At 34.4% G+C, this 25,238-nt stretch overlaps 1 protein-coding gene across 13 annotated transcripts in view; it reads left to right on the top strand.

Moving 5' to 3' along the window:
* The window catches only part of ERBIN (erbb2 interacting protein), a 125,524-nt gene that overhangs the window by 62,824 nt on the left and 37,462 nt on the right, over positions 1-25,238 (top strand). For all 13 annotated transcript variants that reach the window (XM_087862117.1, XM_045794248.2, XM_045794247.2 and 10 more), the window contains 11 exons: positions 665-743; positions 2,290-2,379; positions 4,108-4,164; positions 8,205-8,268; positions 12,669-12,743; positions 13,382-13,526; positions 14,545-14,617; positions 14,957-15,086; positions 15,399-15,514; positions 17,116-17,185; positions 24,723-24,822. In XM_087862117.1, the coding sequence (XP_087718243.1) occupies positions 665-743; positions 2,290-2,379; positions 4,108-4,164; positions 8,205-8,268; positions 12,669-12,743; positions 13,382-13,526; positions 14,545-14,617; positions 14,957-15,086; positions 15,399-15,514; positions 17,116-17,185; positions 24,723-24,822 (999 nt within the window). The remainder of the gene's footprint in view (positions 1-664; positions 744-2,289; positions 2,380-4,107; positions 4,165-8,204; positions 8,269-12,668; positions 12,744-13,381; positions 13,527-14,544; positions 14,618-14,956; positions 15,087-15,398; positions 15,515-17,115; positions 17,186-24,722; positions 24,823-25,238) is intronic.

The following is a 25,238-nucleotide window of genomic DNA, read 5'->3' as shown; positions in this document are numbered from 1 at the left end:
AATATTTTAAAAAGGTTTTAGCATTCTGTTAGTCTGGATTATAACATTGCTACTTGACATTTGTGGGTTATTTTTAGTTCACAAATTATTGTTACTCTATTTTTGCTGAGATAATTTGAGGAAATAAGAGTAAGTGCTTAGAAAGTTTACTGTAATCTGGCTTGTTCTAGCATTTATATGGTATTTTACTGAAGTATTGGTCAGCAACTGCCATCATGCATATCTGCTGGCATATCAAATGTAGATTTTCTCCTACTTCTACCTTCAGCTTTGTTCTCAGCTTTGTCATTTTATATGTATGCTAGAGCCCAGCATTAAAAAAAGTAATGCATCTTTTTATGTCAGAAAACCAGAAAGACTGCTTAAGTGTTCTGTATTTTATATTCTTAACATCATCAAATAGAGAAGACACTAATATTCAGAGCTAAGAGAAGAAAAGGGAGGTAAAACTAATAATTGGCAGTTATAAAGAGGCACATGAACAAAAGATGAAAGAGAAAAGAGAGAAATTGTTATAGAGTTCTGTTTGGCTGATGTCAGTTTGTCTAGATCCTAGTTGGTAAATTTTGAACTTGCAAGGTAAACAGTAATGAATTTTGTTGTCATTTTATCCTTTGTAATAGATCCTTTTAATTTGATTATTAATTATCTGTTCACTTTATAGGAATACAGGAGTTTCCAGAAAATATAAAAAATTGTAAAGTTTTGACAGTTGTGGAGGCCAGTGTAAACCCTATTTCCAAGTAAGTTCTTAGTTGAATTACAAGTTAATTTTGTGAATAAAACAGCTTTGAATTAGTAGTAGAAAATCACTTTCTGTATTTTTAATGAGTAATTGAATCTATACAAAATTTCAGTTTTAGATTTAAATGAAACCTTTTAAATCATTTTTCTAAGCCCATATTTTACAAAGGTAAATTAGACATCCAAACAGATAAAGCGAGCGTTTCACTCCAGGTCTCATAGATAGTTTGTGTCAGAAATGAGGCTAGAATCCAGGTCTCCTCCCTCAGTGATACTTGCACTATGTAAGGATATCTTCACTCACAAATCAGCTGCGTAGCACACTAAAACTTTCGAAAATACTAAAAGAAACTGAAAGATCAGGAAGGTAAGAGCAACAAAAAGAAAAACCATGTGATTGGTGGCACCATATACTAGAGGTCATAAATGTTCTTTTATGATGGTGATGGCTATAAATAGAACGAACGCTTTCCTGACACCAGAATGTTAAGTTTTGCAAAAATGGAATGGTGATGCAAATATGAGCAGTAGAGCCTGGTGTAATAGAGCTAAGTCAGAAACTGAAACCAGCTTTCATGTATTACAGTACAGTATTTAATGAGTATTTCCAAACGTTGATCTGCTGTGGTAGATAAAGGAATGTGACATAGGGGAGAAACAAGAGGAGTCAAAGACTGAGAGGTCTCACTGCAAGAGAACCTTGTACTTTTTAAAATCCAGGAAAAACATGTACTGATGATGTTTTATCTTTAGCTAAAAATATTGCTCTAGCATCCAATTGTAGATCTAGAATTTCTTTTGTAAACCAGAGGAAATAAAGGGAAGCTAATACATGTAGGTTCTCAGATGGCTTTAAAACGTCCTTCAGCTTTTTGTATTATTTCTTCTCATTTGCTTATTATAAAATTATGCAGTCTTTATTTGGTTATTTAAGGGCCAGATGTTGAAATTGAAAATAATTCTGAACTAGTGGTTCTCAAATGGGAATGATTTTGCTCCCAAGGGTCATTTGGTAAATTCTAAAGATAATTTGGGGCTTTAAAACCTATGGTGGTGGGTGGTGCTACTGGCTTCTAGTGGATAAAGGCCAGGGTTGCTGCTAAACACTGCAGTGCAGAAGACAGCCTCCTCACCACAAAGAATTATCCAGCCCCAAAAGTCAATACTGTCAAGGTTTGGAATTCCTTATCTAGTCCTTTGGATTGGTGTAGATAAAGCAAATTTCAAGAGTGCCTGCTGATGTGTTAGTTAGGTCCTAAATACATTTCTGTGTATTGTGGTTCATTCATAGTTGAACTTTTTGTGCACATTTTATCCTCTTTAGACAAATACTGTCTGATTTCCTATTTACAAAGAGAAGAAGTTATAAACATTGAAACAGGTAAATTATTACAAAAAGGAAATCTAAGTTTGAGGGTCCCTCATTAAAGTAAAAAGGTGTTATCTGTTAAGAACATGTCTTGGTTAGACAGATTCTTAGAGAGATTCTATGAGACTGAAATTCTGTATATTAATTTAACTTAAATTCTGGTATATTTTATATAGGCTTCCTGATGGATTTTCTCAGCTGTTAAACCTAACCCAGTTATATCTAAATGATGCTTTCCTTGAGTTCTTGCCAGCTAATTTTGGCAGGTAAATTACAGTTTCTCTTAAAACCTTTTCTTGTTAGTGCTTATAAAGTTTACAAAACTACAAGTTGCTTTAGTTATACTATTAATTACACTTTCATAGGCTCTTCTTTTGCTCTTCTTTTGTAATTATTTCCAAACCATGTGGTTTTTATAGTTTTTTCAGAACTTGTTATTTGTCTTTGAATTTATTTTCCCAAGTAAATAATAAGCAGTGAGTATTTAGAAGAAGAAGGTAATTTACGACTTGAATTGTTTTTTTGTAACAATGCAAAAAATAGTTTAAGTGTGGGTAATTTCTATATATTTGGGACACAGAATGCTTTATTCTTAGCATTTATCACATTTGAAAATGATCTAATTATTGATTTATCTGTCTTCTCCATTAGAATCAAAATTCCGGAGAAAAGAAAGTGTGTTTCTGGGGACCCACCCCATTGGCCCAATCCCACAAATATCTGAACATAGAGTAATTCTTGCCATAGTTTCTGAGTAATTTTTTTTTAAATGAAAAGATGAATCAGTGAATGACTAATAGGTATCAAATTATTATTGTTTTAAAACTAATTAGTAGAGTAAGTGCTTTTCAATGACATGTTAATTTTAGTCGTCTTTTTGTCTATAAATAAAGATAAATACTGTATGATCTCCCTTATATGTGGAATCTCAAAACAAAACCCGAGCTTCATAGATACAGAGAACAGATTGGTGGTTGCCAGGGATGAAGGTGGGCAATACGGGTAAAGGTGGTCAAAAAGTACAAATTTCCAGTTATAAATTGTGAGGATGTAATGTATAGGATGCTGACTATAGTCAGCAATACTGGATTGTGTTTTCGGGAGTTGCTAAGAAAAGTAGATTCTAAAAGTTCTCATCATAAAAAAAATTGTGGTAACTATGGTGATGGATGTTAACTACATTGATTATAGTGATCATTTCACAGTATATACATATATACATTATGTTGGATACCTGAAACTAATAATGTTGTATGTCGTTTACATTTCAATTAAGAAATAAAGAATTCTGGGCATTGTTGTAGCCCAGTGACTGTCCTGTGGGAGCCACATTATCATTCTTCTTATATTATATACATACATATATATGTATGTGTATGTGTGTAATAATGCATATATATTATATATATATAAATATGTAAAAAGTGTACTTTTCAGATTCCTTTTCTGTATCTGGTATTTGGACCACTTTTTTATGGAAATATATTTGACACATAACATTGTGTAAATTTAAGGTATACAGCATGTTGATTTGATACATTTATATATTGGAATATGATTGACATTGTGGCATTAGAGTTAGCAGCTCTAGACCACCTAATCTCATTTTCCCTTAATTTTATTGGAATATGCATCATTGAAGGGCTAGAGGATTTCTCCTTAATTTGTCCCCTTAGGCTCTCTTGTTCTTTTTTCTTTTGGAGCTGGGCTCTGAAGTTGAATTATTCTCTAATCTACTAATGGCTAATATTTTGGGGAGGTGTGTTTGCATGAAATGCTGTAGGATTGATATTTAGGGACAACCAATTTGTGCTTTAAATGTGTTTAGAAGTGTTTAACTACCCCCCTCCACCACACACTAGTTCTGAGGAGCAGAAATCGTCTTTTCTTACTTTGTAATTAGGTTGCTTTAAAACTTCAGATCATGACATCACTTTGGTAATTAAATTTATTATCTTTGTCATAGATGCTTGATTTGTTATTTTGTTTTCCAGATTAACTAAACTCCAGATATTAGAACTTAGAGAAAACCAGTTGAAAATGTTGCCCAAGTAAGTAAAAGTGCTATTCTTTCTAAAATTAGAATTTTTAATTCTTTTGAAGATTTTATTTTTAAGTAATCTCTTTCCCCATTGTGGGGCTCGACCTTATAATTCCTAAGATCAAGAGTCACCGACTCTACTGACTGAGCCAGCCAGGTACCCCAAGAATTTTTAATCTTAAGTCCTTAGAGAAATGTTAACTTTGTAATATCTAAAATATGAGTGAAAATTATTTTTAAAAGACTGACATTTGTGGTCATATTTTAATTAGTGGTATTGAATATAAAACTTTCACATCTGTGGTTGGTATAGTGATTTCATAGCTTTCTGAAACTTGGTCTTGTATGACAAATATCAAAATGTGTCTGTAAAGCCCACTAGTCCCATATAGAGGTCCCAGTTCATATACTGGAGCTCTTAGATAGTATTCATTAGTGAGATCTCTAGGGTCTTCATGTGAAGTCTGGTAACTGTAATTCTAAGAATTTGTCCAGTTTTATAGTCTGTTGTAAATTAGAAGTGGGGTGGAGGGCCCCCTACTGGTAAGCTAACATCAAGAAGAGATGGCACTCCAAGAGCAAATAGATAAAAACTAAAACAGATCGGGGCGCCTGGGTGGCACAGCGGTTAAGCGTCTGCCTTCGGCTTAGGGCGTGATCCTGGCGTTCTGGGATCGAGCCCCACATCAGGCTCCTCCACTATGAGCCTGCTTCTTCCTCTCCGACTTCCCCTGCTTGTGTTCCCTCTCTCGCTGGCTGTCTCTATCTCTGTCAAATAAATAAATAAAATCTTTAAAAAAAATGTTTAAAAAAAAAAAAAAAAACTAAAACAGATCTACACACTCCAAATACACTGTAGTCTGTGTCCATTTATTGAAAAAATACATTAAAACTTCCTGAATTCTTGTTACGTTTTTACAGTGTAGGCATTGGCAAACTACCATCTTGTTAAATATGGCCCACTGTTTATTTGTGTAAATAAAGTTTCATTGAAAACACATTTATTCATTTACATATTGTCTATGGCTCCTTTTGCTCTATAATGTGTTAAAGTCAAGTAATTGTTACAAAGACTGTTTACAAAGGCCTAAATTATTTATTCTCTGATCCTTTACAGAAAACTTTGCTGATTTCTGTTGTGATTGATTTGCCAAGAGTTAATTATTACCTTTTAAGGGAGATATCTCCAGTTCCCAAGGAGTTAGTTTTGCTTACTCAACTTCTGTGGCATCTTATTTGTATCTGTTATGAAATTTACCACATTTGTCTTATTTTTTTTATACATTTTACTCCCGTTTTTACCTGACCAACTTACATGCATGCACACATGTATCTGTAACCTTCCCGATGAATGTAATTCTTGGAGGACAAAGAGCATATCTAATTTTGATTCCCAGAAGACATTATTTATTAGCTGATACTTGTTCAGTGCAGAAATGGTTGGTGTTTATAGTGATGGTTGTGAGTGTAAATTAAAATGGGAATTATGATCCATATTAAATCCAAAAAGGTTTAAATACTTTACAGATGTGGTACTGGCATTGATGACTCCTTAGTTCAAACTGACTGCTTTCTAAGAGATTTGAATAAGATGTAAATTGTTTACTGATACAGCTCAGCGTATAATTAATATGGCTTATCTGATACCATAATTTTAACTCATTATTTTATCTCCTTATTTAAGTTTAAATTGGGCTCTGTTTGATGTGTTTTCAAATATAATTCTTTATGCTCTCTTTTAAAGACTTGTGATTAATACTTTTGACACCTCACAAACTATTAAGAGGCAGTAGTTTTAAATGTTACGAAAGTCATGAGCATTCAGGTTATGTGAGTGAACCTTTTTATAATCAAAGATGAGAGCAGTGGGAAAGCTGTTTTAGATATGTAGCTAAGTGAAATTTAATGCCATCTAAGTACTAGAGGGCACAGGGTCAAGCACACAAAAGATATGTTTTTTTTCCTCTGCGGCATAAGAAGAGATGATAAAAAGGAATCAAATACAAAGAAATTTTAGAGGTAAACAGGAAAAAATTTGAGGGATATATTGTTTTTAATGTCTTCTTGAAGTAGGAAGCTGGATCTTAAGTGAAAAGACTTGAAAATGAAAACATGCAATTTTGTCTTGGACTTTTGAGGTATCTTAGAAGAACTAAAGTTGCCAGTATAAACTAATGCAAGTTGAGATGGAGACATTTTGAGGATTTTACACTATATTTCTTTTTTTGTTACATACACAGTGTCATTCACTTTTTCCTGGATCAGTTTTAAAACTTCACTTTCTAAAGATGTTATTCATAATTGTATTTTTCCAGTGCACCACTTCTTTTTTGTACTCTTGTATTACCCTTTTTTGCAGTGTTTAACTGCTCCGTGTGGACTTTCAGTGTTCTTTTGTCATTTTAAGAATACTCCTCACACCGCTCTACTTTTCTCAGTTGTTTACCTGGGATAGTATTATGGATATAGTTTAATATGATAGTATCTCATCTTTCTTCAGAAAGATACTGGAAATACCTTTTGCTTTTTATGAAGCAAACTACAACTGACTTGGAGATTTTCTGGACAAAGACAGCTATGAGTAAGGGAAACAATTACAGTCCTTTATAGTACCTGAGACCAGGCCCTTAATAAGTTTAAGTTAAATAAAGCAGCTTTGAGAAAAATTGGTGTTGTGAAATAAGTTAAAGGAATGTTGACAGAATGACATACTTAAAATGGAAGGGTTGGGAAAAAATAGCTTCCTCTAATGTTAGGCCAGTAACGTAGTGGCATTACAGTTGTGTGTGTTCTTTTATTTGTATATTTATTATTTTTAAAAGATTTTTTATTTATTTATTTGAGAGAGAGCGCGGGTCCACAAGTGCAGGGGAGGAACAAAGGGGGAGGGAGAAGCAGACTCCCTGCTGAGCACGGAGCTCAATTTGCGGGCTTGATTGATTGATGGATGGCTGGACCCTGGGATCATGACCTGAGCCGAAAGCAGTTGCTTAAACAACTGAGCCACCCAGGCGCCCTCAGTTATGTGTGTTCTTATGTATGTTAGTTTTTTCACTGAAAAACCAGAGAAATGTTTTAAGTGAGTTTTATTTTACTTTTTCTAATTTGTTAAATTTCCAGAGAAGATAGAAATAGTCTGTGTTCTTGTGTCTTAATTTAAGGAGCCTGTTGGTTTTAAATTATGTTAATTTTAAGTCATTAGCATATTAATATATGGCTAATATGATGGTAACTGTATTTTGCTTTCATTTTGACATATTCTAAAAAATTACAGCACGAAGTTCTTTATCTGGGTAGCTGGTAGTACCTCAATCTATCAAATTCTAGGTTTCTCTAAAAATAACAATGTAAGAATGCACATATGTGTTTGAATTAATTAGTTTAGGTTTTTAAAATGCCATATTGAAGGAGAGATAAAAGCACAATTTAGTTTATTTCATCATGAAATGAGTTTTTGTACATTTTTCAAGTTGCTGTAGTTGCAGAGAAATATTGGTAGTAAGTTGGAAGTGAAAGGTGAACTTTATTCATATTTATGATTCTTATAAAACTTTGAGTTGTATTGAAATTAATTTGGAAATCTGGTAAGAAATGTCGTATTTACTATTCTTAGAATTTTGAGTATTAATTTTCAGAGTTAAGCTATCTTGAAGTTTTACAAATGTATAACCAATCTTGAAAAATGGTATTAATTACTATGTAGCTGCCAAACAGTCTAATTCATTAGTTGATTGGTATTATATGAAAATTTATTCTGTGAAAAAAATGAAAAGCAGTTACTCGTATTATGGTCTGTATGTTTAAATTTACTATGGCTACTTATGAATAGAAATGAAGACCTGATGAGAAGCCAAAGTTAGAGAATAATTCATAACTTACTTTATTTAGAAACTAAATAAAGAATATTTTTCTTAGAAATTATATTTGTCAATATGGTGAAACCTGAAAAATTAGATATTACATAAGAATGTTTAACACTATTACTTTTGAAAACTTCCATTTAATTGATATTTTTGTATATTCAATTCTTCATTAATCCCTTGTGCATAGAACCATGAATAGACTGACCCAACTGGAAAGACTGGATTTGGGAAGTAATGAATTCACGGAAGTGGTAAGTTCATACCAGTCTATACAGAGGTCTTAAATTTGATTGAGCACATGTGAAAATTAATGTATTTACTTATTAGCATTTTTAAATATAAAATAGGTTAAAGATATATACATATTTTTGGGAAAAAAGACGTGAAAGTTCTTAACAGGGAATATTAAGCAGACAGAAATATCTGACAGTAGTGAGAATAAAATGTAAAATAAATAAGATACCCATGGAAAAGGTAACTAAAATTTTTATGCACAGTAAGTAGACAATTTCAGAGATTATTAGGGAAAAACAAAGTTTCATCAGCCTAGAATGAATAAGAAAAAGTAATTCTGAGTCAAAAGTAGCTCCTTGAAGGTATTGCTCAGGAATTTATTCAATGATAAAATATTTTTCTATAATTTTACTTAATAGCTAAAGGGAAAACATTGCTTGAAAGAACTGTTATTTTTCAGTTGGTAATAAGACCTCTGAATTGTTTCTATTTTGTATGCAAAGTGTGCTTTGATATAGAATCAAAAGGAAAAGGAATATGTAAGTAGATTTTTGTCTTTAGTGAGTTCTCCAAAAGAACTCAGAAAATAAGCTAGATATTTTTTTCTGAAGAGGAATTCATTGGCTTGAATATCATCATCATTAAATTTTGTTCCGTTATGTTTATAAGTGTGGTTTTTAAAATTATGGTAGATTTCAAATGATAGTCTTTTTTTAAAAAGATTTATTTATTTATCTGAGAGAGAAAGAGCTAGCTCATGGGGTGGGAGGGGGTAGGGGGTAAGAGGGAGAGGAAGAGAGAATCTCAAGCAGACTCTGCACTGAATGCAGAGCCTGAGGCAGGGCTAGAGATCTCTTCCTGAGCCCAAACCAAGAGTCTGACATTTTAACTGACTGTACCACCCAGGTGCCCCTAGTCTTTTTTTTTTTTTTTTTTAATTCTAGTATAATTAACATACAGTGTTATATTAGTTTCAGGTATACAATATGGTGATCAACAACTTACACAGTACTCAGTGTTCATCTAGAGCACTCGTAATCTCCTTCACCTATTACACCCATCCCCCACCAACCTCCCCTCTGGTAACTATCACTTTGTTCTCTAGTTGAGAATCTGATCCTTGGTTTGTCTCTTTTTTTTCTTTGTTCATTTATTGTGTTTCTTGAATACCACATATGAGTGAAATCATGTGGTGTTTCTTTTTCTGTGACAGACTTCATTCGCTTAGCATTATACTCTCTAGAGCCATTCATGTTGCAAATAGCAAGAGCTCATTCTTTTTTATGGCTGAGTAGTATTGCATTACACACACACACACACACACACACACACACCACATCTTTTTTTTTTTCAAAGATTTTATTTATTTATAGAGAAAGAGAGAGAGTGAGCTCAAGCAGGGGGAGGGGAATGGGAGATGGAGAAGCAGACTCCCCTGCTGAGCAGGGAGCCAGATGGGGGGCTCAGTCCCAGAACCCTAAGATCATGACCTGAGCCGAAGGCAGACATTTAACCAACTGAGCCACCAGGTAGGTGCCCATACCACATCTTCTTTATCCATTCATTTATCAGTGGACCCTGGGCTGCTTCCATATTTTGCCCATTGTAAATATTGCTGCCATAAACAGGGTGCATATCTTTTCGAATTAGTGTTTTCATATTCTTTGGATAAATACTTAGGAGTGGAATTCCTGGATCATATTTTTAATTTTTTAAGGAACCTCTGTACTGTTTTCCACAGTGACTGCACCAGTTTGCATTCCTACCAACAGTGCAGGAGGGTTCCTTTTTCTCCACATCCTCGTTAACACCAGATGTTTCTTGTGTTGTTGATTTTAGCCATTTTGACAGGTGTGAGGTGATATCTCATTGTGGTTTTGATTTGCATTGCCCTGATGATGAGTGATGTTGAGCATCTTTTCTTGTGTCTGCTGTCAAATGATAAGAACAAGAATTTCTCAGTATTCTCAGCTTCATGATTGCCCTGTGGGTGTTAAACATTTGCTCATCAAATAGAGTAAACTTACAGCTCAAGTCAGTGGAAGAGCATGGTGGTTTTGGCTTATTTTTTTTTTTTTTTCTAAAATACACTTGCATATTCTGTATTATATTTTAATTGAAGATGTTTTATGATGGGTTTTATTGTGTGTTGTGGAAGTTTTTAACCCCTTGTGAAAAAATACATGCACTGTGCTTTCTAACTTGTTAAGCTGTTGTACTCTTAAGGTTTTTAAAAGTATTAATCTACATCCATATTAACTATTTGAAGAATCTTAATTATTCTATGAATCAATAACATTCAGAATCATTAATTTTTGTACCATTTCGGTCTGCAGCATTATACATTTTTTAAAAACTCACCCTTAGAATGATTAACAGGTAAAGCACAAAAAAATATTTCTTTTAGTCCAAGATACACCTAGAATTCTTACCTATATTTATACATTAGCAGTAAATCTGAATGATGTGACTTTTATATATTGTGTTATTATGTTGGTTAGATATGATGATACTCTATGCCGTCATAGTGTCAGTGACTGCACGGAGGTTGTGTGGTGACAGAAATACCTTTGAAGGATGCATTCAGTAGAGCCTGCAAGGGCAAATGCCCAAGATCAAATTTTATCTCAATACCAGGGTCCACTGCAACCCTCTGATTAATTTTTTGGTTATCAACAGCATATTAAAAACAATATTTCATTATATAATTGCTAAGAGTCTAAAATAACAGAATGTACATATCATGTGATTATACCTTGGTTTATTTACCTTTCCCTTATTATTGGACAGTTAAGTTGTTTTTTCTTTATTTTTCTCCCTCCTAGTCATCAGGGAATATCTTTGTCCTTTTCATAAAAGGCCAAATCTTTTTATTTTAAAGTAGACTTTATTTTTTAGAGCAGTTTTAGGTTCACTGCAAATTTTAGCTGAAGGGTAGGTACAGAGATTTCCCATATACACCCTTCCCACACGAGTGTAACTTCCCCCATTATCAACACCCCCCACCAGAGTGGTACATTTATTACACTTGATGAACCTACATTAACACATCATAATTACCTGAGATCCATAGTTTACATTAGGTTTTACTTCTGGTGTTGTACATTCTGTGGGTTTGGACAAATGTATAATGATATATAGTGTTATAGAGAATAGTTAATTGATAAGTAATTAATGATGAATTAGTTTTCTTAATTTTTTTTTAAATTTTATTTATTCATTTGACAGAGAGAGAGAGACAGCCAGCGAGAGAGGGAACACAGGCAGGGGGAGTGGGAGAGGAAGAAGCAGGCTTCCCAGCGGAGGAGCCTGATGTGGAGCTCGATCCCAGAATGCTGGGATCATGCCCTGAGCCGAAGGCAGCCGCTTAACAACTGTGCCACCCAGGCGCCCCTAGTTTTCTTAATTCTTAATTGATTCTATTCCCCCCATTTTATTTGTTTATTTATAATTTAAATTTATTTAATTAACATGCAGTGCGTTATTAGTTTCAGAGGTAGAGTTCAGTGATACATCAGTCTCATATAATACCTAGTGCTCATTACATCACATTCCCTCCTTAAATGTCCATCACCCAGTTACCCCATCCCCCACCTCCCTCCCCTCCAGCAATCCTTAGCTTTCTATGATTAAGAGTCTCTTAGGGTTTGTCTCACTCTCTGATTTCATCTTGTTTTATTTTTCCGTCCCTTCCCCTATGATCCTCTCTTTTGTTTCTTAAATTCCACATATGAGTGAGATCATATGATAATTGTCTTTCTCTGATGACTTATTTCACTTAGCATAATACCCACTAGTTCCATCCGTGGCATTGCAAATTGCAAGATTTCATTTATTTGATGGCTGAGTAGTATTCCATTGTATATCTATATACCATATCTTCTTTATCCATTCATCTGTTGATGGGCATCTGGGCTCTTTCCATAGTTTGGCTATTGTGGACACTGCTGCTATAAACATTGGGACACAGGTGCCCCTTAGAATCACTACATTTGTATCTTTGGGGTAGATAACCTAGTAGTGCCATTGCTGGGTCATGAGGAAAAGGCTGAATCTTTTTACAGATAATGATTGAGAGTATCTTTTTATTGTACTCTTGAAAGCTATGGGACTTATTTTTATTTCTTTATTAGTTTTATAAATACTTGAGCCTGTTGTGTAATCAAAAGCTTAAATGAGTTTTATGCAATCTACTCTTCTGGAATGCTTACCTTTGAGTTCTCTTTTAGTAGTACCACTGTGGTAACTATAATACAGTGAAAAGTCTAGAGTCTTGGCTCCACTCCATGCCCCCCCCCCCAGTTATTTATTAAGTGTTTTAAACCAGAAGTTACCATTATAAGTTCCCTAGAGCTTCTTTTGACAAAAAAATTCAGGTAAATTATTGAATCCCTCCACCCCCTTCTTATCCAAACAGCCTGAAGTACTTGAGCAACTAAGTGGATTGAAAGAATTTTGGATGGATGGTAATAGACTGACTTTTATTCCAGGGGTATGTATATCAAATTTTAAATGGCTTCTCTTATTGCAATCTGTTCTTTGCAGTTTTATGAATTGTACATTTTCAGATTCCTTTTTTTTAAAGGGTGATTATTTAATTGTTAATAGATAGAAGCAAATAGCCTTTTTTTTTTTTTTTTACTATCAATACATTCTTGAGTAAAATCAGAAAATTACCATAGTAAACTTTGTAAAATAGACTCTTTTTAATTTCCTGGACCTGGAGTGTGTCCTTCCCAATGGTTGCAATTGAGTTTATATCCTAATTCATTTTGTCCAGAGAATTGTTAAAGTGGGATGTTTTCTGTGTAGTTTCTGTCTTATCGAGTGACATTTATTTATTCCCATACCCAGAGAACCTAAGAGTCCCTGTATGTCCTATTGCCCTAGCCAGTGGTGATAGCTGAGTTCCCAAAGAAAAGTATATGTCCATTGTCGCCCTAGTAGGCTCTTAGCAGGAGCTCCTGGCTTTATTACTGAATACATTTCTTATGGCATTTAATAAAAAATTGAATCTTTTTTCTCACATAAACATTTCATTATGAATTATAACTTGGTATTGAGTTTATTACCTAAACTAGCCATAAATTCACTTAATATAGTCCTTAGATTTCCTTTTTTTACTTACAGTTTATTGGTAGTTTGAAACAGCTCGCATATTTGGATGTTTCCAAAAATAATATTGAAATGATTGAAGAAGGAATTTCAGCATGTGAAAACCTTCAAGATCTCTTGTTATCAAGCAATTCACTTCAACAACTGCCTGAGACTATTGGTTTGTATTGCTTTCTAACTCATGTAATCAGTTTTTACTGATGTAAAATCTCAGAAATTACATTTTTGCCATTATTTCACTCAAAGCTTTCATAAATCAAATTTTATATGTTATGAGCTAGTTTTATTGTACTTCCAGTCACAAATCTTACTTGAATTTTTTCCTCATGTTATAAGTTACACATTTTACTTATTGGTTGACATTACTATATTTTTCTTTAAGGAAATGTCATTTTTATCACTATAATAAAATTTAAACTCTTTAAAAAGAGGTTAATTTATCCAAACTTTAACTCCTATTCATAGCCCTTATCTAGTAACTTTTTTCATTCTCCATTTTAGACTCACAGATGAGAAAACAAACCAGTTTAGCAAATCCCCTTAGATTCTATATTTGTGTAGTTGCTCTTAGTCTGATGATGCTTCAAGGAAATTGAATTGTTTTGAGTCAAGAACAAAAACATAAATCTTGCCATCTTCATGATGTTTGAACATAAAAACCAAAAAATATTTTTATATATTTATTGAGTTACATACCTGTTGGTTACATTTTGCAAGTTCTATAATTTATTCATAAACACTTTTAGTTTTAAATTAAACTCCGTTTTTTTATTATTTTAGTATTTAGAATACACAGAATAGTTTGCCATATACCTATGAATTTTATACACCTACCATTCCTTTTTGTTTGTGCTCACTTGTGCCATGGCATTGTTTTAAGGAGCTTGGCTACATCTGTGAACAAAGCAGACAGAAGTCCCTACTTTAATGAAGCTTACGTTTTAACAGGAGTAAAATAGATAAATATACACTAAGGTTAAAAAGTGATATATTGGTAAAAATTGAAAATATAGGGTAAGGGAGTACAGAGTTATGAGGTTAGGTTGATTTCTCTTTTAGATAGGTTGATTAAGAAAGTTCTGTATGATTCATGTCAAATGTAATATGCGTTCACATTCACTGTTGGTTGAATTCTAGTTCAAGCTGGAAAATTGTATATTATTTCTTCCCTCAAATAGGTTCACTGAAGAATGTAACAACTCTTAAAATAGATGAAAATCAATTAATGTATCTTCCAGACTCTATAGGAGGGTAAGATTTTTCTGCATCGATAGAAGACTTTACTTTCATTCAGCTTTATATGTTTATGTTTAAATACAGTATGTATATATTTCATTCAACCATATATATTTTCAGATAAGTGCATAAATAGCATCTAAAGGAGATTCCATAAACATTTAAATAAGTAATTAGTTATAGGTTGGGTAGGTTTTTTTATAAAGGTAGTCTTATTTTTATTGTTAAGTTAAGCTTAGTGGAAATAGAGTTTTTCTAGATTTGTTAAAGTCAAGTTCAAATGTTTACACATTCTTCAATTTTGGTTCTATATAGGAAACTTTTTTAAAATAATGTGTTTTCTGTTTTAATTAGGCTAGTATCAGTAGAAGAACTGGACTGTAGCTTCAATGAAGTTGAAGCTTTGCCTTCGTCTATTGGGCAGCTTACTAATATAAGAACCTTTGCTGCAGATCATAATTATTTACAACAGTTACCCCCAGAGGTATTGTATTTTAAATTTGCTTTGAATTTTTTTCATGTTATTTATTATAGCCATCCAGTATGGTTTTATCTGTTTTCTTTAGAAATAATTATGTAACTCTGTTATCTATTTTTAAATAATAATTAGCTATACTGATTTACAGAGATACCTAAATACTTTTCTTTATACATGAAAATTAATAATTGAAAGGAGAAAATATATTTCATTTTATAAGTGAGGAGACTGTTTTCATAACTTGGAAATAATATTTTACTTCTGTCTGTTAAGCAATAGGCCAGAATTTTGATCTCCAGTTTTATGTTTCTTTTTCAGATTGGAAGCTGGAAAAATATAACTGTGCTATTTCTCCATTCCAATAAACTTGAGACACTTCCAGAGGAAATGGGTGATATGCAAAAATTAAAAGTCATCAACTTAAGTGACAATAGGTTTGTAATAATGTTGGTTTATAAAAGACGTTGATGGATGAAATTCAAGTTTCATTATTTAATAGAAAAATGGCATGTTATTTTCATATATATTTTTGGGTTTTAAATAGAATTTTCATTTGAAAGAATGACCTGATTTTACCTGTGTTTTTTATACTGTGGTTATTTGTCATAGTTTATTTTGTGTCAACTTCAGCTATATAACTTACAGCTTGAGCTATATAGCTGTCCTTTCCTTATAATCACCTTTTTTATTCCTAAAGTCGTTATCTTCACCTTAATACTGCTGCTGAATGAAGCAGCTTTTCATCTAATCTACTCCCTGTATTTTTCTAAGCAGAGATGTGATTAGGCACCCATTCACATAGCTTGGGCAACACAGTCAGGGTCCAGAGCAAATAGAACACTAGAGTTACTAAATTGGAATAATGTTTAAATTAAGAACAGACTGTCCATAATTTTTCTTGAGGTAAAAATACTAATAATGATAAAAGAATGTTTGTAGAGCATTTACAAAGTTTTTAAAACAACACTACGAAATAGTATAATAGGTATTGTCATTTTATGAGGAGAAAATTGAAACTCAAATTTAAGGTGACTCATTTAGCTCGTAAAGTAGAGCTTTAATGTAAGCCCGGTTTTCTGACTAATTAGGGTATTTGGACTGTTCCATTTTATTTAAGAATAACCACTGCTTGGGGCGCCTGGGTGGCACAGCGGTTAAGCGTCTGCCTTCGGTTCAGGGCGTGATCCCAGCGTTGTGGGATCGAGCCCCACATCGGGCTCATCCGTTGTGAGCCTGCTTCTTCCTCTCCCACTCCCCCTGCTTGTGTTCCCTCTCTCGCTGGCTGTCTCTATCTCTGTCAAATAAGTAAATAAAATCTTTAAAAAAAAAAAAAAGAATAACCACTGCCTTTTTTTAAAATTCAGTCCTCATTTCTGCACATACTTTGTACCCCAAAGCTAGAGCCCTAGGTTCTAGCAGATTGCCTTGGAAGATGGCATAGCAGAGTGGATAGGCATAATAAGATAGAAGGTTTGAGTAAACATTCTTTTTAAATAGGTGCTGTTCTAATTTGGCATTCTGATGAGTTGTTAATATTACTTTGTTTTTTATTCATTATAATGTTTAAATAGTCTTTGGAATATGGAAGTGCTGGCGCACCACAGAATACAGAACAGTGCAGTTTTTATAACAAACTATCACTAAGGCTTCCTGTAGTTCTTTCTAAATACAAATAAAATATCCAAAGCAATGTTATGAGATATTGCTTAATGTGTTCTTGTCTTTGCATTAAAGTAGGGATGGTTAACATTTTTTCCTAGCAGATAATTCTTTGGGGGGTTATTAGATTATCCATTTTTCTGCTAGCTGAATTGATTCAATTGAAGAATTATTTTTTTAAAGTGAATTCTTATTAAACTGAATAGTATTTTGTCTTATATCTTATGTCAAAGAACTATATTGGGTTCTCTCCTAAATTAAACATTTTTCTCCTATTTTCATATTCAGTAGTACATTGTGGTTTAGAAGCCCATTAGGTTTTGCTCTTTACATTTTAACATTTGTTATTTTAATTTTGTTTGTATTTTCTCCACAGATTAAAGAATTTGCCCTTTAGCTTTACAAAGCTACAACAGTTGACTGCTATGTGGCTCTCAGATAATCAGGTAGGCATTCTGATTTTGTAAATTACTGGAATTCCAATTGTGTTATATGATTATGCATAATAATTTACATGGGCTCATTTAAGAGCAGTTCTATTCTGGTATACATTTTAAAATATATATAAGAAAAGTCTTGGAAAATATTTAGATACAGATATTTTTGTGCAGCTTGTGTAGATTCAAAACAATGAATCCTATTGAATTGTCTAATTTCTCCTGAATCTGTAAAATATATATTAAGAAATCAGACTCATTCTCTAACTTCTTAAAGTTGTTATAGTGATCCCCTGTGGCATATATCTATAGACATTTAATAATCAATTTAAATTATGCTTCTAATCAAACACTTTTGCACACCTTAAAGAAATGTTTCTAAGGAACTATGAGTTATTCCTTGGACTTTTCTTTGATTGATAAACATTTATTGAAGGCTTACAATAGGTCATGAACTGCTCTGGGAGCTTGAGATATATTGGTGAAACAAACAGCATCTTCTTATGTTCTCATTGAACTTACATTTTCAAGGGAGTTAGAGAGAAACAAGTAATTATGTAATAATATGCCAGAGCTACAAAGAAAACCAACTTGATAGGCATTAGAAGAGTAGCAGGGCAAGAGTAAACATCTTATTTTAAATATGGTGATTTAGGAAGTATCTTTCTCTAAGGAAGGGAACCAGTAGATCAGATGCTTACATGAAATTAGGAGTGAGCCATGCATAGACTAGGGCAGTGAGTTGGGAGAGGAGGTACATTTAAATATTAAGAGTAAATTTCCCAATATTAGAATGAGCTTGGTGTAACTGAGGAATAGATAAAAGCCCTGATGTTTGGAATACAGTGAGCAAGGAAGAGAATTGAGTAAGATTAGATCAGAGAGGAAAACTGGAACTAGGTGACATAGGATCTTGTAGGCCATACTAACCAGTTGGGATTTTGCTCTGAATTAGATAGAAATCTACTGAAGTATTTCCTGCCAGGGAATGGCAAGAGGTATTGTACATTTTTAAAAGATCGTTTTGACACTTGTGTGAGGAATGGACCATAGTTGGGTGCTAAGGTTATGAGTGGAATATTCTGTTTTGGAAGGAGAAAGTTCAGTAGGGACGCTGTTGGAGTAGTTTAGAGGAGGTGTTGTTGGGCTTCAGCTTTTGTGATAATAATGGAGATGGTGAAAAGGAATGTAGGAATGTCAGGTATTGGCTGGAGATCAAATTTGAGAGTCAGCTTCATACAAATGTTCCATTTAGCACCATGGACCTGCATAAAATTACTAGGGAGAGAGGGTAGAGAAGAAAAGAAGATCAAAGACGGAGCGTAGGGAAGAGAGTCACCCCAAAAGGAGAATGCCGGGATCACGGCCTAAGCCAAAGGCAGACGCCTAACGACTGAGCCACCCAGGCGCCCCGAAACCCAAGCACTCTTTGGTGAAGAAGTTTCATGTACTCAGTAACTGTACAAGTGGTTCATTGTGACTAGAATATAACCTTTGAGTGGAAGAGTAGGAAATGAGGCCAAAGAGGTAGACAGGTACCAGGTCATGGAGAATCTTGTATGCCATGCAGAGGAACTTGCTTTATATTTCAAGAAAGGTGAATAGAATTTTTTTTTAACTTGCATGTTAACTCTGATAAATTATGAGTGGCTTCTGAAAGATTGTTTTAAGAATTCAGAAGTCTTGGGGCGCCTGGGTGGCTCAGTCCTTAAGCATCTGCCTTTGGCTCAGGGCGTGATCCCAGCATTCTGGGATTGAGCCCCACATCAGGCTCCTCCGCTGGGAGGCTGCTTCTTCCTCTCCCACTCCCCCTGCTTGTGTTCCCTCTCTCACTGGCTATCTCTGTCTCTGTCAAATAAATAAAATCTTAAAAAAAAATTCATAAGTCTTATTCAGGCTCAGTGGAAAATTGCTGTGATTAGGGTGACTGTAATTTATTGTCCATGCTAGGACACTTTTGATAGTGAAAGGGGCTTTATGATAATTATGTCAGATCAGCATGTGTAAAATGCGAATGTCCCAGGCAAGTTGGGCGTTTGGTTATCATAGTCAAATCAGTTATTTATATATGCCATCAGTTTAAGAGGAAGAAGTGATCCTGTGATACATGTCAACCCTACTGTAGTTGATGGTGAATCAGTATAACATGAACAAGGAAGTAGTAGGATCAAATTGTTATTTTGGAAAGCTTTTAGGCTGCATTGTGAAAGATGGATTTAGCAGGGGTGATGGTGCCAGGTGTGAAGGCAGGAGAGACTGGTTGGAGGGCATTGCCATATTCAAGGCAAAAGAAAATGTTGGCTTGAAGTAAGATATAGTAACTGGGCCAGGGAATAGAGGGTGTATTTAAGGCATAATTTAAAAGGCCACATCAGTAGAGTATATGAAGAATGCATATGTGTGATGAGAAAGGAAGTAAAAGCAAAGATGAGCCTCAGAGATGTGGCTGGAGTGACTCGCTGGATATTGGTACAGTAATCAAGATGAGAAACTGCAACAGAAAGAAATAGGTTTATGGGAAGATATTAAGTTCCAGTTAGGCATGTTAAGTTTGAATTACCTTTGATATATCTGGTTAGGTACCTAGAGAATAATTCTAGTAGCCATGATCCCCGCTCCCCCTGACCCTGACCCGACATTGTTCTATATTGTGGTTTCTGTGCTCTTGGTTTCTCTATTCTTTTAATTTCGAACTTCCTGGGATTTCTCAGAACTGCCCCTGAAGGCACAATTTCCTTTTCTCCAGGACCATTATAGACTTATTCCATTTGTTTTTTTAATTAAGAAAAATTTTTTTGAAGATTTCAGTCCAAGAAGAGATATAGGAGCTCAGCCCATCATCTTAATCACTTTTTTTAGGGGGTGTTTTCATAGCTTTTATTATTTTCTCAAAAGGGATTCTATGAATTTATTATTTAATTGTTAGGGATGGATGAATCCTGCGGAATACTAACATACATACATACATGTATTTATTTATGTATTTATTACTAACATTTAAGAGGCAGGTAGATTGATAGGCTTAGAAAGAGTGGCCATAGAGGGAGAAGAAAAACTATATGACAGTAGATTCAAGTTAAGGATGAGGCAACTGGCTTAAAGGAAGAAGTTGGAATGCAGTTGGAGGGGGTGAATTCAAATGAAATCTGGAAAATATGCATTATATTTTGGCAAGTTAAAACTTGCCAACTTATTTCGACGATAGCTAATGTAGTTTTAGAGGAGTACATCAAAAACCCAATTGATGCAATTTAAGAAATGAATAAATGAGAGAATGGAACCATAGAGTTGTTGATTAAGCTTTTAAGAAGGTTGGATGAGAAAGAAAAGGAGTAGTGGAAAATAAACTGGTAGCTGGGACAGTGTAAGAAGGAATCCTTTAGTATTAGAGAACATTTTTATAGGTTGTTGCAAGGAGGCTGTGTGGAGAAAGAGATTAAGAATATGAGAAGGGAGTTGGATAACTGGTGTGTGACTGATAGAATTTTAAACTGTGGTAGAGGGACGCCTGGGTGGCTCAGTTGGTTAAGCATCTGCCTTCGGCTCAGGTCATGATCCTGGGGTCCTGGAATCGAGCCCCACGTCGGGCTCCTTGCTCATCGGGGAGCCTACTTCTCCCTCTACCTGCTGCTCCCACTGCTTGTGCACACTCTCTCTTTCTGTCTCTCTCTCTGACAAATAAATAAAATCTTTAAAAAAATAAAACTGTGGCAGGAATTCTTATCCTTTTGAAGGCAGCTTGGTCTGATGTTTGTGAGAGGGAGAGCTAATAATGTTTATGTTGAAATTCTTGGAATGTAGCAGTTTCCAACCAGTTGTTAAATCCTATTTTTGTTTTTTGGGTTTTTTAAAATCTTTTAGAAAATAGTATCTTCAGAATATAATTTAGGAAACATGGAAGGGTTTTCAGGCAACATTGAGATTCCTGTTGAAGTTGGTTATCACAAACTCGTAGTTAAACTAATTTGCTCAATTGTGTGATACAGACAAAGCGCAGGATTGGTATGATTGTGGGTTGCAGCTTTGCCATCAAGGTGTAAAAGAAAGACAATGCAGCAAGGAGGTCTTGGTAATTGGCAGGAAATTGGTTATAATGAGATCCAGTGAGGTACAAAGAGAGAAGCAAAGATGAGAAAGAATGATGGTGATAAAGTTGGAAGTTCAAGGGAGTGTCAGTCTTGGTGAAATTGACTAGCAAGTGTCGAACACTGGAGAGAGAGCACTGCATGGTGTCTGTCTTAGCAGTCTCTACTGGTTGTCCTTGTGATTGACCACTCCTCAGTTTCCTTTTCAGGAATTTTTCTTCTGCCAGTCTTTTATATGTTGGTGGCCCATGTAGTACTGTAGGTTCTTCTTTAGTTTCTTTTCCTATACTTTCCTCTAGGAAAGATGCAATTACTCCCTGTATGCCCGTTATTCCTAACAGTTATCCTCAGCTCAGTTCTCTTTCCTGAACTGCACAATCATTGTCTACTTAACATTGCCACCTAGATGTCTCAAAATCAGATAGCTCAAAAGTGAACATTCCATCCTGTGCTCCAAATCTTTTTCTTTTCCTGGGTTCCCTGGATCAGTAAAAAGTACTTGCTAGAGACAAAGACTTGGGTGTATAATTCTTAACTACTGTTCATCATAGAGTGTATCATCTTTTACTTAGACCTGCACTGTCCATTACAGTAGGCACTACTGTCATGTGTGTAGTCCAAATTGAGATGTGCTCTCAGTGTAAAATACACACTGGATTTTGTATATGTAGTATAAACAAAGGAAGTAAAATGTCACATTGCAATTTTTATTGATCACACATCAAAATTATATTTTAAATATATAGGATATGTTAAATTTAATGCATTATCAAAATTTAACTTATTTTTGCTTTTTAAATACATGCACCTGCCAAAAATTTATAAACTATCTATGGTTCTCATTTTAGTCTCACTTTTGTATTTATGCTGGACAGTGTTGACTTGGACTATTGAGATTCCTAACAGGTCTCTGCCTCCAGTGTTGGCACCACTTCCAATCTCATATCACCCTTATTTCATTCTGAACCACACTACAAATGTCCTTTTATCTGGTTCCAGCACTAATCTATTTAAAACCTTTTCATGACTTCTCCTTTCTCCATATTGTATCCTTCAAGATCTTGCTCATCCTCTGTCTTCATCTCTATCCCTTACACCTTCATTTTCATATCCCCAGATGAGTTCTCTCTTGGAACATTCTCTCTCCCCCTTCTTACCTGGCTAAAGCCTATTCATCATGTAGGAAGTTATTCTCTCAGGAATGCTTTCCTAATCACTCAAGTTTGTGATAAGTGAACACTTCCTATGTGTTCTGTTAACTCCCTGTACCCTCTCCATCCTGTACTTAAATCATGTTGTAATGTCTCATTTTGTTATCCCTATCTTTCCTCTCATGTATTGTAAGCTCTCCCAAATCAGTAACCATTGTATACCTGGTGCCTGTCATGGTACTTCGGCATATAAAGGGCAAATATAAGCAAATATTTGTTGAATGAGTGATTTTAGATTTCAGAGGATGAATATTTATTGGATATATTGTGGGAATTATGGAAAGGGAGTAGAATGAATATCTGAAGTGAAATAGGAATAGAGTGGTGCCTGGCTGGCTCAGTCAGAAGAACATGCGACTTTTGATCTCAGGGTCATGAGTTCATGCTCCATGTTGGGTGTAGAGATTACTAAAAAAAATAATAATAAATTTAAAAAAAGAAATAGGAATAGAGATCACTAGAATTAGATGTTTTAGGGAATGGGGAGGCTTGGTAAATAGTTCTGAGTTTCTTTTTCTGTCTTTGTACTCCATAAATAGCAGATGATTAGTTTTCTTATAACATCTTTGTTAAAATATAATTTACTTACCATACAATTCACCCATTTTAAAGTGTACAATTGAATGCTTTTTAATATATTTATAGAATTGTGCAGTTATTGCCACAGTTGGTTTTAGAACCATTTCAGGGGTGATTTGTTGTTTGTTTTAAAGATTTTATTTCCTTGAGAGAGAGAGAGCACAAGCAGGGGCAGCGGCAGAAGGAGAGGAAGAAGGAGGCTCCCCACTGAGCAGGGAGCCCAACACAGAGCTCAATCCCAGGACCCTGGGATCATGATCTGAGCCAAAGGTGGACGTTTAACTGAGTCACCCAGGCACCCTGGGGTGATTTGTTTTTAAAAGCCTCCAAATAATTTTGTTACGTTCATCTAAGTAGACTGCTTTCCCCTTTCTCATGTACTTCTCATCTGCTAAGACATCCGTGGGTTAAGAGAATGACCATGTCATTTACATTTTATATCTATTGAATTATCCATGACTATGGAAAGTTTGTCATAAAAGAATCAAGAATAGATGGGAGGTCAGTGGATATTAGGAAAGATAGAATGGCAGAGGCAGAGTTCAGAATGGTAGAGGCAAAGTTGAATATCCCTCAAAAGAACAGGTATTTATACTTGAAGAGATAAGTGTGATGATCTCATAGCATTTGTAAGCTCTAAATCTACCCCCTAACCCAGGGTTTATGAGCTGTGGGAGAATAAGCACCCCTGTATTTGAGAAGACTTAAGGGGAGCACTATCTTTGGGGAAGGAATAGATCTACCATTTCTGTCATCTGAGGAGGTCAAGGAAAGTTTCCAGTGAAGATGTTCGAGATGTAGGGCAGTTTGTTTACCACAGAAAAATTGAGGGGCATGGAGGAAATGTTTGAATAGGAGTAAGATTATAGGATGGATTTAGCTAGCTGCAGAGTTTTCACAAAAGTCTAAAGATTTAATTGATAGGGTGGCAGGTGAAGGAGAAATTGGGTAGTTCCCCCTCCTGTTTGGAGTTGACCCAAGGCTTGGATTGGTAGGATTTTAGGTTAATAGGCTGGCAAAAGTTATTAGTTATATTAAGAATAAATTGAAAACAGTTTATAACCAGTTAGGAAAGAAGACTTAAGAAAAAATGAGGTCTAAATAACCTTTATAATTTATAAAGGTTTACAGTTTCACCACTGAGTAATTTGTGGTACCGTTAATGGAGACAAGAGACAGAAGAGAGAAGCAGGTTACAACTTAATACTTGTTTTAAATACTCTCTTTTCAGCTAAAATTAACCTGTAGATAACTAGACTAAGCTTTCTAAACCGTTTCTATAAAAGCCTCTTCCCAAAGGGAAAAGGACATAAAGGGGGCACAGTAATGTAAAATGGAAAGGCTTGTTTTATAGCTTTATTAAATCACTGTGATAAGTAATTATTGGATTATGGGTATACTTGGTATATGAGATGTTTTTAAATTGTATTGATAATCAGTGGTAATTGCAATACAGTATGAGTTTTGTATACTAAAAACTAAATTTTTTGTTAAGATTCTTATAAGGTTTCAAATCAATGCTTAAACGTTTTTTGTGTATATATAAGCTTGCTTTTGTAATCTACACATTGGTACTTTTAGAAAAAATGGTGAGTACTTATTCAGAAGAATTGCTGGGTATGTATTTGCTTTAGGATTATTGAAAAGTAAACATTTATTTTCTTTCCCTAGTCCAAACCCCTGATACCTCTTCAAAAAGAGACTGATTCAGAGACCCAGAAAATGGTGCTTACTAACTACATGTTCCCTCAGCAGCCAAGGACTGAGGATGGTAGGAACTCAAGAATTTCTTTTCTTTTAAAAATTTAAATACTAACAAATCACAGCATAGGTGTGAAGTGAATTTTAAGTCTCATAGACTTTTACTAGCTTGAAGGGAATTTGGAGAATTGGTCAATAAATTTCTGAAAATGAGAAAATAAGTATCTCAGGGTTATAGATAGTTGAAGTTAGAGGTACATGTAGACCATGTGCTTCCTTAAGTGATTCCTTGAAATTAAGCAGTCAACTTTATCTATTATAGATCTCTCTATTCTTTAGCTAAATGTTAGGAATGCATGTCAAGTGTTATGTAATTACGAGTATTGAACCAGGAAATATTTTGTTCACTTCTTTTGTTGTAGACTAAATACTACCCTTGGATCTGCATACCAGATAAGGATAATTTGTAGAATTCTGATTAAAAAG

Source organism: Ursus americanus, chromosome 5 (assembly GCF_024610735.1).
Source record: "Ursus americanus isolate L20-20 chromosome 5, mUrsAme1.1.p, whole genome shotgun sequence".
NCBI lineage: Eukaryota > Metazoa > Chordata > Mammalia > Carnivora > Ursidae > Ursus > Ursus americanus.
Note: the sequence above shows the minus strand (reverse complement) of the source record. Positions and strands in the feature narration are given on the sequence as shown.